Source organism: Saccostrea echinata, unplaced genomic scaffold (assembly GCF_033153115.1).
Source record: "Saccostrea echinata isolate AGI-Se365-2 ecotype Australia unplaced genomic scaffold, CSIRO_AGI_Sech_v1 ptg000029l, whole genome shotgun sequence".
In the NCBI taxonomy this organism is placed as follows: Eukaryota; Metazoa; Mollusca; class Bivalvia; order Ostreida; family Ostreidae; genus Saccostrea; species Saccostrea echinata.
The window spans coordinates 3471410-3485448 of record NW_026889778.1 but is presented as its reverse complement, the minus strand read 5'-3'; the positions used below and the strand labels follow the sequence as shown (position 1 = coordinate 3485448).

Here is a 14039-nt window from a genome sequence, read left to right as displayed (position 1 = left end):
GCGTATTTTTGTTAGACGTTTTCCGGCTTAGCTCTTAGACGGATTCTGCATTAATCTTTAAATTATGAACAGTTTAAAATATGACCACATGTTTCATTCCTCTAGATGACCTTGTTTTCTAAAGGCACTAATGGGGGAGATATTCGAAAAAAATAGTCAAACATGGCTTTTAATCCAGTTATTAGACTTTGAATATTAGGCTTTTTATTACATTGAAGATTGCGTTTCCTAGAGGAGTAATTTTTTTGCAGCCATATTGTATATCAGATATACGTTTCTAATGCGCTCCTGCTTGGCCACCCTCTACAGGGGGCGGAAGTTTTCAGGCAGAGCCTCTCTTTGTATGCATTGGTCAGTTTGAATGCAGATTTTGAAAGTGATGACTGTTGGTCAATTTGGTTGATGAATCTTTATATCTTATTCAGTTTAAAAAGGAACTCAGGCAAGATGTATGCCTGTAAACTATTATTCTGAAGATGATTTGTTATGTGTTTTTGGAAAAAAGAGTGATAAAATACAACTTTTGGTGTTATTCTACTAAGCTTTGAAGTGAAGCAAATTATGCTCGGTGAACATGCTGAATGGACAAAGAAGGACCTCTAAACACTGTACAGGAGTACATGTAACTGTGAAAAACAATGGTAAGTTAAAATTTTTAGCGGTGTTTTTTCTTTTCTCTCTTTTTTTGAATTCGTACAGCCAAAATATGTACACACCACTCTCCACCATTACTTCCGATAATTAATTCCAACTGGAATAGCATTGAGGCCCTATATTCACATTATACTCTACACTGACCCAGATGTTATAAAAAAGTTTGCGCATAAAATTTCAGGCGCTATTTCTTTTTGCCTAATGTAGGGTAGCCTCCCCCCCCCCCTTTTGTTTTCAATGTTATGAGTATATCCTTTTAGATTAAAATATTAAAAAGTACAAAGATAAAGGATAAAAAAAAATTACTAATTCATTTGTCAATTATTAATCAACATGTACTTTTTGTAATTTTATTTTTCACTTTGCGTATGTGTTTTCCGGAAATACGATTTCCTTTTAAAATTAGCGACCTGTAGTTACTTCCAGTTTTAAAATCACGATTGAAAAATTTGTTATGATATATGTTAGCACTGGTTTAACCAGTGGTTTATTAGTGGAATGGTGACACAGACACCCTTCTAAAATTGTAGTTCGCCGCTCAGTTGGGATTAGGAGTCAGGTTCTGAGATGTAAGTCATCATTTAAACTATTAATATATACATCATGTACATGGAATTCTTCTTTTCTTTTTTTTTACCTTGATGAAATTCTTACAATACATTTTTGAGGTGAAATTTGAACAAGTTTTTAAAATTTATTTTTTCATCCATATTGAAGTGTACCATTCCTCCTAACGTTGATGCATCTACACGATAGTTTTCCTAATTATTCAATAAGCAGCTGCAAATGTACATTTACAGCTGATTTAAAAACATACATGGATATGAGTATATTCATTTAAGTTAGATCTACATATTTCATGAGCAGCTATTGAATATACATGTAAATTAAAAGTGTTTGTAGAATGGGGTCTTACGTTATTACCTTTTACAAATATATGAAGATTATGAAAAGTAATTGAATAAGAGATTAAAAACCTATTTAAGTCAATTTTAAAACTGTAGATATTAGGATTTTCTGCAGTGCAGTGTTATACATTTCAGCACTTCGAGCTTTTTAAGTCCTCAGCAATTTTGGCCGATAAAGGTCAAATGAGGACTGCAGCAACTGCAGTAAGTCAGGATGAAGGCCAGAAGTCACTGTCCATCCACCCTTAGGAGTAAACTGGCAATGCTGCTGAGACTTCTCCATGTTCTCATTTGAGAGCTTGCCGAAGATTCATGGGAAAAAGGAATGCAATCTAACACCTGTGCTTCATTCGACTGTATTGGAGGTTATGAGAGGTAAGAATACATCAAGACATCAGACATCTGATAAATATATGAAAAATTATTCTTATATTTTGTAAGCTTTAGTGTCGAGAGAAATTAGACAAGATGTTTGCATCCTGATCTGTAAATTAAATACAGAATAGAATGCCATAAAAGAGTCATTTTATTGAAAAATGTTGAAGAGTTGTTTTAAAACGAGAAATTCATCTCAGTTTGTATTTTCTTTATAGACTTCAACATGTGGTGACCGTGTGTGAAGAATGGCAAAGGAAAGCTTGAATCATGGAAAAGATAATTAAGATATTCCAGATAACTTATGAAGAAGAACAATAAAAATGACACACTCTTTCCTTGCAGACAGAAAGAATTTTATGAAAATAATCAACCAGACGTGGTATATTAACAGCTAATTGTTTTGTTGAGTTGACTTTTAAACAATGGTTTTGTCTTTCTTTTTTTATTTGTTAATTCAACTGTGACAGTCACATTATTATGTAGATGTATGAAGAAAAATCAAGTTTTGGTACAATATTTTTTATCTTTTTATTTCATGTGTATTTAAGGCAAGGCATAACATTTTCAAATGTAAAATTTTTTTAGTCATTGAATTTTAAAGAACTTGTAAATAAATGATTTATAATTTGTATAATTTCATTTTTTTAATTGTTAAGTTTGTAAAAGACTGAAACAACAATAGCTGATACACTGTGATTAGCAGATTATGTAACCATTAATGCAAAATCCCTCTAACCATTAAGGAGGAATACGCCTTGCTAGTAAGGCGGAATACACCTATCTTAAGTAAGGCGGAATACGCCTTGCTAGTAAGGTGGAATACGCCTATCCTATGTAAGGCGGAATACGCCTTGCCATTAATGTGGAATACGCCTTGCAGGTAAGGCGGAATATGCCTTGAAAGTAATCCATATTAGGAAAGGCGGAATACGCCTTAACTCATTTAAATATTTCGAGCCCTATTCCGCCCTGATTCCACCCGGACTCCGTCTAATAGTCTTATTAAGTTCTTTATAGATAAAGGCGGATTCCGTCTTTTGATTTCCACCTATGGTCAGGGCGTAAATTTTCGTACAGCCCGTACGAAACTCTTAACCGTTTTCCGCCTGGAGTCCGGGCGGACTGAGACGGATTCCGGTTAAGTGCTAGGTGGACTAAGCCGTACTAAAGGCGGACATGGAAAACGTCTTAGCTTTAACCGTTTTCCGCCTCATATCTTAGGTGGATTCCACCTTAAATCTGAGGCGTATTTTTGTTAGACGTTTTCCGGCTTAGCTCTTAGACGGATTCTGCATTAATCTTTAAATTATGAACAGTTTAAAATATGACCACATGTTTCATTCCTCTAGATGACCTTGTTTTCTAAAGGCACTAATGGGGGAGATATTCGAAAAAAATAGTCAAACATGGCTTTTAATCCAGTTATTAGACTTTGAATATTAGGCTTTTTATTACATTGAAGATTGCGTTTCCTAGAGGAGTAATTTTTTTGCAGCCATATTGTATATCAGATATACGTTTCTAATGCGCTCCTGCTTGGCCACCCTCTACAGGGGGCGGAAGTTTTCAGGCAGAGCCTCTCTTTGTATGCATTGGTCAGTTTGAATGCAGATTTTGAAAGTGATGACTGTTGGTCAATTTGGTTGATGAATCTTTATATCTTATTCAGTTTAAAAAGGAACTCAGGCAAGATGTATGCCTGTAAACTATTATTCTGAAGATGATTTGTTATGTGTTTTTGGAAAAAAGAGTGATAAAATACAACTTTTGGTGTTATTCTACTAAGCTTTGAAGTGAAGCAAATTATGCTCGGTGAACATGCTGAATGGACAAAGAAGGACCTCTAAACACTGTACAGGAGTACATGTAACTGTGAAAAACAATGGTAAGTTAAAATTTTTAGCGGTGTTTTTTCTTTTCTCTCTTTTTTTGAATTCGTACAGCCAAAATATGTACACACCACTCTCCACCATTACTTCCGATAATTAATTCCAACTGGAATAGCATTGAGGCCCTATATTCACATTATACTCTACACTGACCCAGATGTTATAAAAAAGTTTGCGCATAAAATTTCAGGCGCTATTTCTTTTTGCCTAATGTAGGGTAGCCTCCCCCCCCCCCTTTTGTTTTCAATGTTATGAGTATATCCTTTTAGATTAAAATATTAAAAAGTACAAAGATAAAGGATAAAAAAAAATTACTAATTCATTTGTCAATTATTAATCAACATGTACTTTTTGTAATTTTATTTTTCACTTTGCGTATGTGTTTTCCGGAAATACGATTTCCTTTTAAAATTAGCGACCTGTAGTTACTTCCAGTTTTAAAATCACGATTGAAAAATTTGTTATGATATATGTTAGCACTGGTTTAACCAGTGGTTTATTAGTGGAATGGTGACACAGACACCCTTCTAAAATTGTAGTTCGCCGCTCAGTTGGGATTAGGAGTCAGGTTCTGAGATGTAAGTCATCATTTAAACTATTAATATATACATCATGTACATGGAATTCTTCTTTTCTTTTTTTTTACCTTGATGAAATTCTTACAATACATTTTTGAGGTGAAATTTGAACAAGTTTTTAAAATTTATTTTTTCATCCATATTGAAGTGTACCATTCCTCCTAACGTTGATGCATCTACACGATAGTTTTCCTAATTATTCAATAAGCAGCTGCAAATGTACATTTACAGCTGATTTAAAAACATACATGGATATGAGTATATTCATTTAAGTTAGATCTACATATTTCATGAGCAGCTATTGAATATACATGTAAATTAAAAGTGTTTGTAGAATGGGGTCTTACGTTATTACCTTTTACAAATATATGAAGATTATGAAAAGTAATTGAATAAGAGATTAAAAACCTATTTAAGTCAATTTTAAAACTGTAGATATTAGGATTTTCTGCAGTGCAGTGTTATACATTTCAGCACTTCGAGCTTTTTAAGTCCTCAGCAATTTTGGCCGATAAAGGTCAAATGAGGACTGCAGCAACTGCAGTAAGTCAGGATGAAGGCCAGAAGTCACTGTCCATCCACCCTTAGGAGTAAACTGGCAATGCTGCTGAGACTTCTCCATGTTCTCATTTGAGAGCTTGCCGAAGATTCATGGGAAAAAGGAATGCAATCTAACACCTGTGCTTCATTCGACTGTATTGGAGGTTATGAGAGGTAAGAATACATCAAGACATCAGACATCTGATAAATATATGAAAAATTATTCTTATATTTTGTAAGCTTTAGTGTCGAGAGAAATTAGACAAGATGTTTGCATCCTGATCTGTAAATTAAATACAGAATAGAATGCCATAAAAGAGTCATTTTATTGAAAAATGTTGAAGAGTTGTTTTAAAACGAGAAATTCATCTCAGTTTGTATTTTCTTTATAGACTTCAACATGTGGTGACCGTGTGTGAAGAATGGCAAAGGAAAGCTTGAATCATGGAAAAGATAATTAAGATATTCCAGATAACTTATGAAGAAGAACAATAAAAATGACACACTCTTTCCTTGCAGACAGAAAGAATTTTATGAAAATAATCAACCAGACGTGGTATATTAACAGCTAATTGTTTTGTTGAGTTGACTTTTAAACAATGGTTTTGTCTTTCTTTTTTTATTTGTTAATTCAACTGTGACAGTCACATTATTATGTAGATGTATGAAGAAAAATCAAGTTTTGGTACAATATTTTTTATCTTTTTATTTCATGTGTATTTAAGGCAAGGCATAACATTTTCAAATGTAAAATTTTTTTAGTCATTGAATTTTAAAGAACTTGTAAATAAATGATTTATAATTTGTATAATTTCATTTTTTTAATTGTTAAGTTTGTAAAAGACTGAAACAACAATAGCTGATACACTGTGATTAGCAGATTATGTAACCATTAATGCAAAATCCCTCTAACCATTAAGGAGGAATACGCCTTGCTAGTAAGGCGGAATACACCTATCTTAAGTAAGGCGGAATACGCCTTGCTAGTAAGGTGGAATACGCCTATCCTATGTAAGGCGGAATACGCCTTGCCATTAATGTGGAATACGCCTTGCAGGTAAGGCGGAATATGCCTTGAAAGTAATCCATATTAGGAAAGGCGGAATACGCCTTAACTCATTTAAATATTTCGAGCCCTATTCCGCCCTGATTCCACCCGGACTCCGTCTAATAGTCTTATTAAGTTCTTTATAGATAAAGGCGGATTCCGTCTTTTGATTTCCACCTATGGTCAGGGCGTAAATTTTCGTACAGGAGGATATGTTATCTACTTTCCTTCAAGAAACCATCTTCATAAATATGTATGATAGGAGTTATATGGCATTACATAAAAATATTGCAAAAGGACTTAAACAGAGTCAATACATGGACTGCAGTATACATTATCCTACCACACTGACGTATTATATGTCAAAGATATACATGCATACAGCAAAATACATGAACTGTGAGTTTGTTATCATTATTAATTATTCAGAAGGACAACGGTTCTGAATTTTTTGTGTTCTTTATAATGACAAGCTCTATTCATATTTTCATTCATATTTGAACAAGGAGAATTATAAAGTAGGTGTATCCCAAAGTACAAGGAACCGCACAGTTTGTTATGCATGCATGTATATGCACCCTTGAACAATACAATATACTCTAGAGGTCAAGTGCCTACTAATTATAAAGTATTAAGGGTCATGGGGCAGTAATTCATAAATTTTTAGCTATAAAAGAAACAGTATTTCTTCAATATCAGTGACAAATTATATACATGTATATTATGTTCACATTGTACAATTTTAAAAATCATCCATTGTTTGTCGAAATCAGAATTAGATAGCACAATCACTAAAATTGTTTACCTTAATTTGGTTAAATGTAATCTCACTCCAAATAACACAGAGTACCCCCTCCGCATGCTTGCTTTTGTTATGTCGCCTGCAAAGCAGAACGAGACTTAGGGATCACTTTACCCGAAGGATGTCTGTCCGTCCGTCTGTCAAACCCTATATCTTGAGAACTGTAAGAGGTTGGATTTAATATTTTGCACATATATAGCTTGGTACTATGGATTTTCCAAAATACCAAGGTTATCCACCTCGTTACCTTTGAACTTTGACCTATTTTTTTTCAAAATACTAGTAGTTCATGAGGGCCGGTATACAGCTTATTTTTGATAATTAATGGATGAGCTGCTCAATTTAGCATGTACACTGACTGTCATAAGATATATAACCTAAAAATACCAGCGGTAAAGTCCACTTGACTTGACCTCCTTTGCAAAAATACTTTGAACGGTTAAATCAAAACTTGTAATTTGAGTTTTGAGAAGCAGAGTTTCGACAACTACCTTATATATTGCATCATTATGAACCCATGACACTGTACTTTGAAACTTATAATAATTATACAGTTACCACACAAACTGAAATTTAAATACTGTGAAAATATATCGGGATAGGTATACCAAAATGGATCGCACTTCAAATGCGAATTCAAATTGTTTTTCTATCGTGGATTTTTTTCTGCAAATTCATGAACTATATGATACTAGCAAATAAAAAGCTGACCACTCTTAGATTTATTTACATCTTTAATGATGCTATAAAGCAGGCGGCGAATGTGTTTCTTGGAACAATCTAATTGTCTTCTATCTACATAAACAACCTTCTATCTTTACTCGCTGACTGGTTAAATGATTTTACAACGCAAAGTGCTTTGTACTAATCTCGGACAGAAAGCAAAATTTAAAATCAATGAGTTTAAAATTTCTATCTCAATGTTTAAATATTGAAGTTAATAAATATAATGATTTTACTTCTTATTCTCGCTGAATAATTTACGATATTTTCCAGGTGCAATTTTAGAATCAGCTTATTATCCAATTAAAATTCAAATAATATTCTGCCAGAGACCCGTTCATAGCATTTCGTGGTGTTTGCCTACAAGCCGAATTGACTTTTGAATTGATCCATAAAAATGTTATCTAATTGTAAATTTAAGCACTGAATTGGTATTTTTGACATTCATTGTGTCATAACACAAACGGTTGTGCTGACAATTTTTCATAAAATGCGAACAACTTAAATAAAGATACATGTACATGTACAAATGAATGTAATACACGTGGGATGAAAGCTAAGACTCGTGTCTCTGTCAAAGGTTTAGCTCCCATTTATACTTCACATCCATTAGATTCTATCTGTTAAAAAGAACCAATCATTCAAATCCTGACGTCTTTGTTAAATGTAATATGTGTCATATTTTCCACATTTTACGTATATTTCCTTTACACACTATAACTGTTTATATCTTATGATAGTGTTAATTAAATCAGAACTACATTCGGAGCAAATTACATGATTGTACATTGTTTCATGTTTGTTTTCAATAAGCACTCTTGTATCCAATCATTGATTTAGTATTTTTATATACAGTTCAAAAGGTCACTCCGAGGTAGAGCTGTAAACTCAACATTGACAATGTAATCCGATTTAGTTTTATCATTTGCTCTCTTGACAACTGTTTGATTAGTTTTTCTGAAACATGGCGACCAAATTTTTGATCGGGATCAGCATTCATTTTTTTTTTTTTTTTTTTTTTTTGAAAAACTGAACAGTATGACATTTGGACTGCAAAATTTGACCTTGCACTTGACTATTGATTTGGGTGATATTTTATCCCGTCAAATTGTATTTTGTGTGTATTGCTGCTTGCGTTTTATTGTTTCTTATCGCGTAATAGAGCCAGAATCTATTAACGATAGCATTCCACTTAATGGAATATATTGGTAAGGGATCGGATGACTTGAACTAAACTATTAGAGGAAAGACGTCCATCAAATTTAATGAACCATTTGTGACTACTATAAACAATAAGAATTAATAACATGACTATAGCAACAATTTTATATGTAAGAAATAATTAATAAACGAACAAAAATTGATTCTCGTTTACTTCACACTGAATATGAGAAATAACAGTTCCTTCTTTGGTTGTTATACCGGGTAAAATATTGGGGAGCTTTAAACCAAATAACTGGTCAAAATGCACTTGATTATTTCCTATTCATGAAATGTATATACATTCTAAATGTCACTTTATGCTTTTGGCTTGTTAGAATTAAACGGATTGAAAATTTTTAGAACTCACGGGACGCCATCATAAGTTTGTTCTTTTCCTTCCAGAAAGCTCGAGGAAGACTATATTGCGCATGCCACAACAGTTGAACAGAGGGCGCTGTCGGTGGAGGCGGAGAAATCAGAAGTTCATTTATGTCCTATTTGCCTTAAAAATGAGCTCAGTTTGGACGAGCCCCCGGGCATTCGCTCGGGTCAAAACATATGCAATGACTGTGGAGTCCTCACGTGCAGTGAATGTGGGGCTTTCCAAGAATCTATCACGTCTAAGGTGTGAAGCAAATGCATAAAGTATAATTATGAAATTCAAAGCACATGTACACCAGCACACGAGCTTTAATCTTACAAGGTGTGGGAGGTGTTTTCTTCAGAATTTCAACAGTAATATATACGATTTCTTGCGTGTGTGCAAGGCTTTCAGGCATAATTTTCTGGCAAAAAATGACAGAACGGAAATAGAGTAAAGAAATAATGTTAATATCAGTAGTTTTTTTTCAGCAGTTATTTAAAACTTAACTCTAGGAAGTTATGCATAAAGACCTTTAATATATTGAAATTCTTTTGGCGCAGTTGGAGTCAAAAACAAAATAAAGTCTATTTTGAAGATATCAAAAACAATCTGTCTAAGACTGTAAGTTAACAACACTCTCAATAATATTATAGAAGGGTGTGTAACTTTTAGCTTCAGGACTGGGTGTGTGTTGTCTGTGGAAAGAGACGAAAGTTGGTGTTTAGTACCGGCCTGTGGCACCCTGGAATCCACCCTACGGACGACATTCCTCTGGAAAGGGAGCTTGAGAGTCAACTAGACAAACTTAAGGTAACCGATGATTAGGAGGGTAAACTAGACAAACTTAAGGTAATCAGTGAGCTGAAGGGACAACTAGACAAACTTAAAGTAATTAGTGAGCTGAAGGGACAACTAGACAAACTTAAGGTAATCAGTGAGCTGAAGGGACAACTAGACAAACTTAAGGTAATCAGTGAGCTGAAGGGACAACTAGACAAACTTAAGGTAATTAGTGAGCTGAAGGGACAACCAGACAAACTTAAGGTAATCAGTGAGCTGAAAGACAACTAGACAAACTTAAGGTAAACAATGAACTGAAGAGACAACTAGACAAACTTAAGGTAAACAATGAACTGGAGAGACAACTAGACAAACTTAAGGTAATCAATGAGCTGGAAAGTCAACTTTACAAACTTAAGGTAATGTAAACATTGTATGGCCTTATGAAAAAGGTGAAGAAAACGAACAGCGATCAGAAAAAAAAAACTGCAAACGATACAAATCTGTAAACAGGCATAAAACACGGACCACCGAAAATTCCATTTGGGATCAGGTGCCTATGAAGAGTAAACAACCCCTGTTGACCGGCCATACATACCGTGAACCCTATGTATTCATAAGGTAGACGAAATATTCTGTTGTCAAATTTAGTATAAAAACAGGTCTAACCATTGGTATGAAACACGTCAGCTAAAATACCACCCAATGATATGTTATATTTGTTTACAAGGTCATTATAACGACCAAAGAATTTGCAAAATGCCGACTTTAAACGAGGTTGTTGAAATCCCTGTAACATCAACTTATCTGTAATCGGCCTGCCTCGGTTTAAAAATTGATCGTATTCAGAGCATTTTCTTGAGTATCGAGTAAGTTTGGGAGACTACAGTTCCGTGCTGGATATTTTGTCTCACTACAGTCTTTTCCATAATTCATATCCCTGATTCTCCTGGTTTTAAGAGAGTGTTCACTGAGGGGTGTGTTTATGAAATAAAAACATTAAGTAAATAACGATATTGTGTCAAATTGCCCTTTCTAGGAGATTCAGATTTACCCATAGACAGCGGTGTATTGTGAGTGATGAACTGTTTTGCAGTAAAACAAGGCCATTCTTTCGAACTGGGTTAAACAAAAAATATTCCCATATCTGTAAATTCTCTGGCATCTCTTTTTAGCCTAACAAATGAATAAGGACATTTATTACTCTTATCGCAGAGTCTTTAAATCAAACAATAAAATAATCAAGAACAGAGTGTTTTGAAGAATATCCTTGGAAGCCAGAACTATGTGACATATCGATCTCCTAGCAGCCCTTGCAGAACACACACAATAAAAAGAATACTCTCTGATTTTGGTAAACGATTCTATGCAGATCAAACCGTCACATTATCGATTGGTTCCTTCCCGTGGGCTCACTAGTTATGTAAACCCGGCATCAAACATGCATGCGATGCCATTGTCCTCAACTGTAGTGTTAATAATTCACTCGTCGATCATCCTTTTGTTTGGAAATGATATAATATTAATCTGGGAGAAGAACATCTAACAAGTAATTTCATGTCAAATTATCAATGAATGCATTTTTTAAACAAAAAACCATCACGGAAAAAATACTGAGTTTCCATTTAAATGTATTTATTTTATACGCAATTCGATCTGGATCAAGGACACATTTTCAATCAATGAAAACAGTCAATTTTCTGAAGCTTATTTTTTATGTAAATATATAATATCAAAAATATTTCATTGCAGTTGGTCTTAGAAAGGGTAATTAAAGAGATAATTGCTGTTAAATATTTCATTTGAATTACATTAATATTGAGTATATAATTTTTTTTACGTGTTTACAGACAGAAGAAAAAGCCAAACCTCCACTCAAGAAAGCAACGTCGATTGACCAAGCGCCAAAACGACCGCCACTACCTCGGCAGAAATCGCTTCCGGTCCCAGCAGTCCTACCCAAAGTCCCAGAGACAACTGCGTCCCCTCAACAGACCCCAAGCCAGACCAGTCTGTCTGGCCGCATTGACGTCATTGTACCCGAAAGCTCGGAGTCCGAGGACTATGCAACCTTACCGACAAAAGCCAAGTTTAGCTGTAAGTCTCCTACTTCCCCTCCATGTGGCGGATCAGGAGTTGGTGTGTTTGGTGCATGGGTGTGTGTTGTGGAGGGGTGTGTGTTGTTTAGCTGTAAGTTTCAGAGTGGATTTCTCCTCTTTGTTAGCATGTGGCGGATCATTGGTTGGTGTGTCTTGGGTGCGCATTGTAGTGGGGTGTGTGTTGTTCGGAGATGGATTGTGCATAAGCGTTTAAGAAAACAATCCTCATAAGGCCAACAATTAAAAAAATATTTGTTTGATGTATTCCGACCGACCCATCAAAATTGCCCTAACCGATCATTTTTTTTTAGTGCTTTAAATTTTTCCCCAAAATTTTCTCTCCGTGAAAATGTAGAATTTCTATGTCAGTTTTAAAGATTGTGTGTCATTTCTCTAAGACACTTTTTAGATCAAACGTTCAATTAAATAAAAAATATTAAAAAGAAAAAATACTACCTACCTATCCAAATTGAAAAATATGGATCGGAGTATAGAGATGGTTTAGAGTTATCTTGGACTAGATAATACTCAATAATTCTTTAATCCATGCTCTATAGTATTTTAAATAAATCCTTTCAATAAAATTTGAAACTTAATTTTTTTTATATATAAATATAATCAAAACGGAATTAAGTTAGGCATAAGCGCCTACAACATTGCCTTTCTCTCTCTTAATTAACTTGATAATATTTTCAATGAAGACAGAGGAAGTGACAAATAAATTTTAATTCATAACTGGAATGGTAAAGAACTTTCTTTCACGGGCGTCTGTCTTCTATTCTGAATTTCAAAGACTTGAAATTTTTACAAAAAATCTCTGTAAGCACCAAAGAATCTTGGTAATGGCGTGTCTCCGATTTTTATGAAATTTGCATCACAGGTGTCCCTTTGCCATTGTGATGGATCCATTGAATTTTGCCATATTTTGGCCCTTTTGGCCAAATGAAAGCATAAATATAGGAGAAATGAAAACGCATTTCATCATTGTCGAATACACTCAAATATAAATCATTGTATCATAACATGAATTTTAGGGTATATAGATAGTTTCCGTATGACGTATATATATATTTACCTTGGCTGCCATCTTGGAAATCAACCTGGTGACTTTTCCTTGTCTTACAAGATTAAAACATATGTAGCAGAAATATTAGAGGGAAATTAATTTAAAATTCTGAATTAAAGGAGCTTAAAAACGTACATTCTTCAGAAAAACAATGTTTTCTACACCACAATGGTCAGTATTTTAATTTAAAATACATTAAATAATGAAGGAATCTGAGCCCATTGATCTCCAATATGGCGGCTAAAGGGAAATAACTCTCAGTCATATATATTGAAATCTATCGATACAGGGCATTTATTCGATTATTCTAGAAATATTCACACTCTAAGCAAAAGGTCGAAAAAGCAAAAGAAAAATGACATGTTTCTAAAAATTGATAAAAAATTAATAAAATAGGAAAATTAATAATTTTGAGAAATTTGAGGCTATACGAGGGGTGATCAAAAAGTTCGCGAACTATCTCTATATTTACAAAACCACAATTCAGATCAGAATGAAGTCTGGCACACATATAGTCATACACATGTTCTATAAATAACATGTTAAATAATGTTTTGCTCCGTGTTTGTGACGTCACAATGTGAAAATGACGTCAATATGTAGGTCACTTGTGACAAAAAATGGTTAACTCAGTCATACTCGAGCAACGAACGGCTGTAAAGTTTTACGTATATCTTGGAAATTCCTTTGCAGTAGAATATGATAATTTGTATAAGGTTTATGAAGACAATCATTTATGAATTCAATCATTAATTGGATTGATTGTTTAAGTAAAGACAGGGAGACGGTTAAAAATGATGATTGTTCTGTTGCCCAGCGAGTGCAAGCCGGGGAAAAGATGTGTCCTTAGTTGAGCAATTTGTTTTGAAACATCGTCAAGTAACAATTAGAAAAATTGTTGTATATCCTAACAATAATATAATTAGTAAATATCTAAAATATCGTTTACTTTAGACTTTAAACATATGAGATATGATAAAAAGAAGGCGCCCATACTTTATCCACAT

At 33.9% G+C, this 14039-nt stretch overlaps 2 protein-coding genes across 2 annotated transcripts in view; both read left to right on the top strand.

Moving 5' to 3' along the window:
• LOC133195481 (actin-related protein 8-like) overlaps nucleotides 1-14039 on the top strand; it is a 239032-nt gene that overhangs the window by 137503 nt on the left and 87490 nt on the right. The window lies entirely within an intron of this gene.
• LOC133195477 (uncharacterized) overlaps nucleotides 1-14039 on the top strand; it is a 44657-nt gene that overhangs the window by 8209 nt on the left and 22409 nt on the right. Inside the window, exons 2-4 of the mRNA XM_061331330.1 lie at nucleotides 9126-9348; nucleotides 9760-9897; nucleotides 11718-11964. Coding sequence (XP_061187314.1) covers nucleotides 9126-9348; nucleotides 9760-9897; nucleotides 11718-11964 — 608 coding nt within the window. The remainder of the gene's footprint in view (nucleotides 1-9125; nucleotides 9349-9759; nucleotides 9898-11717; nucleotides 11965-14039) is intronic.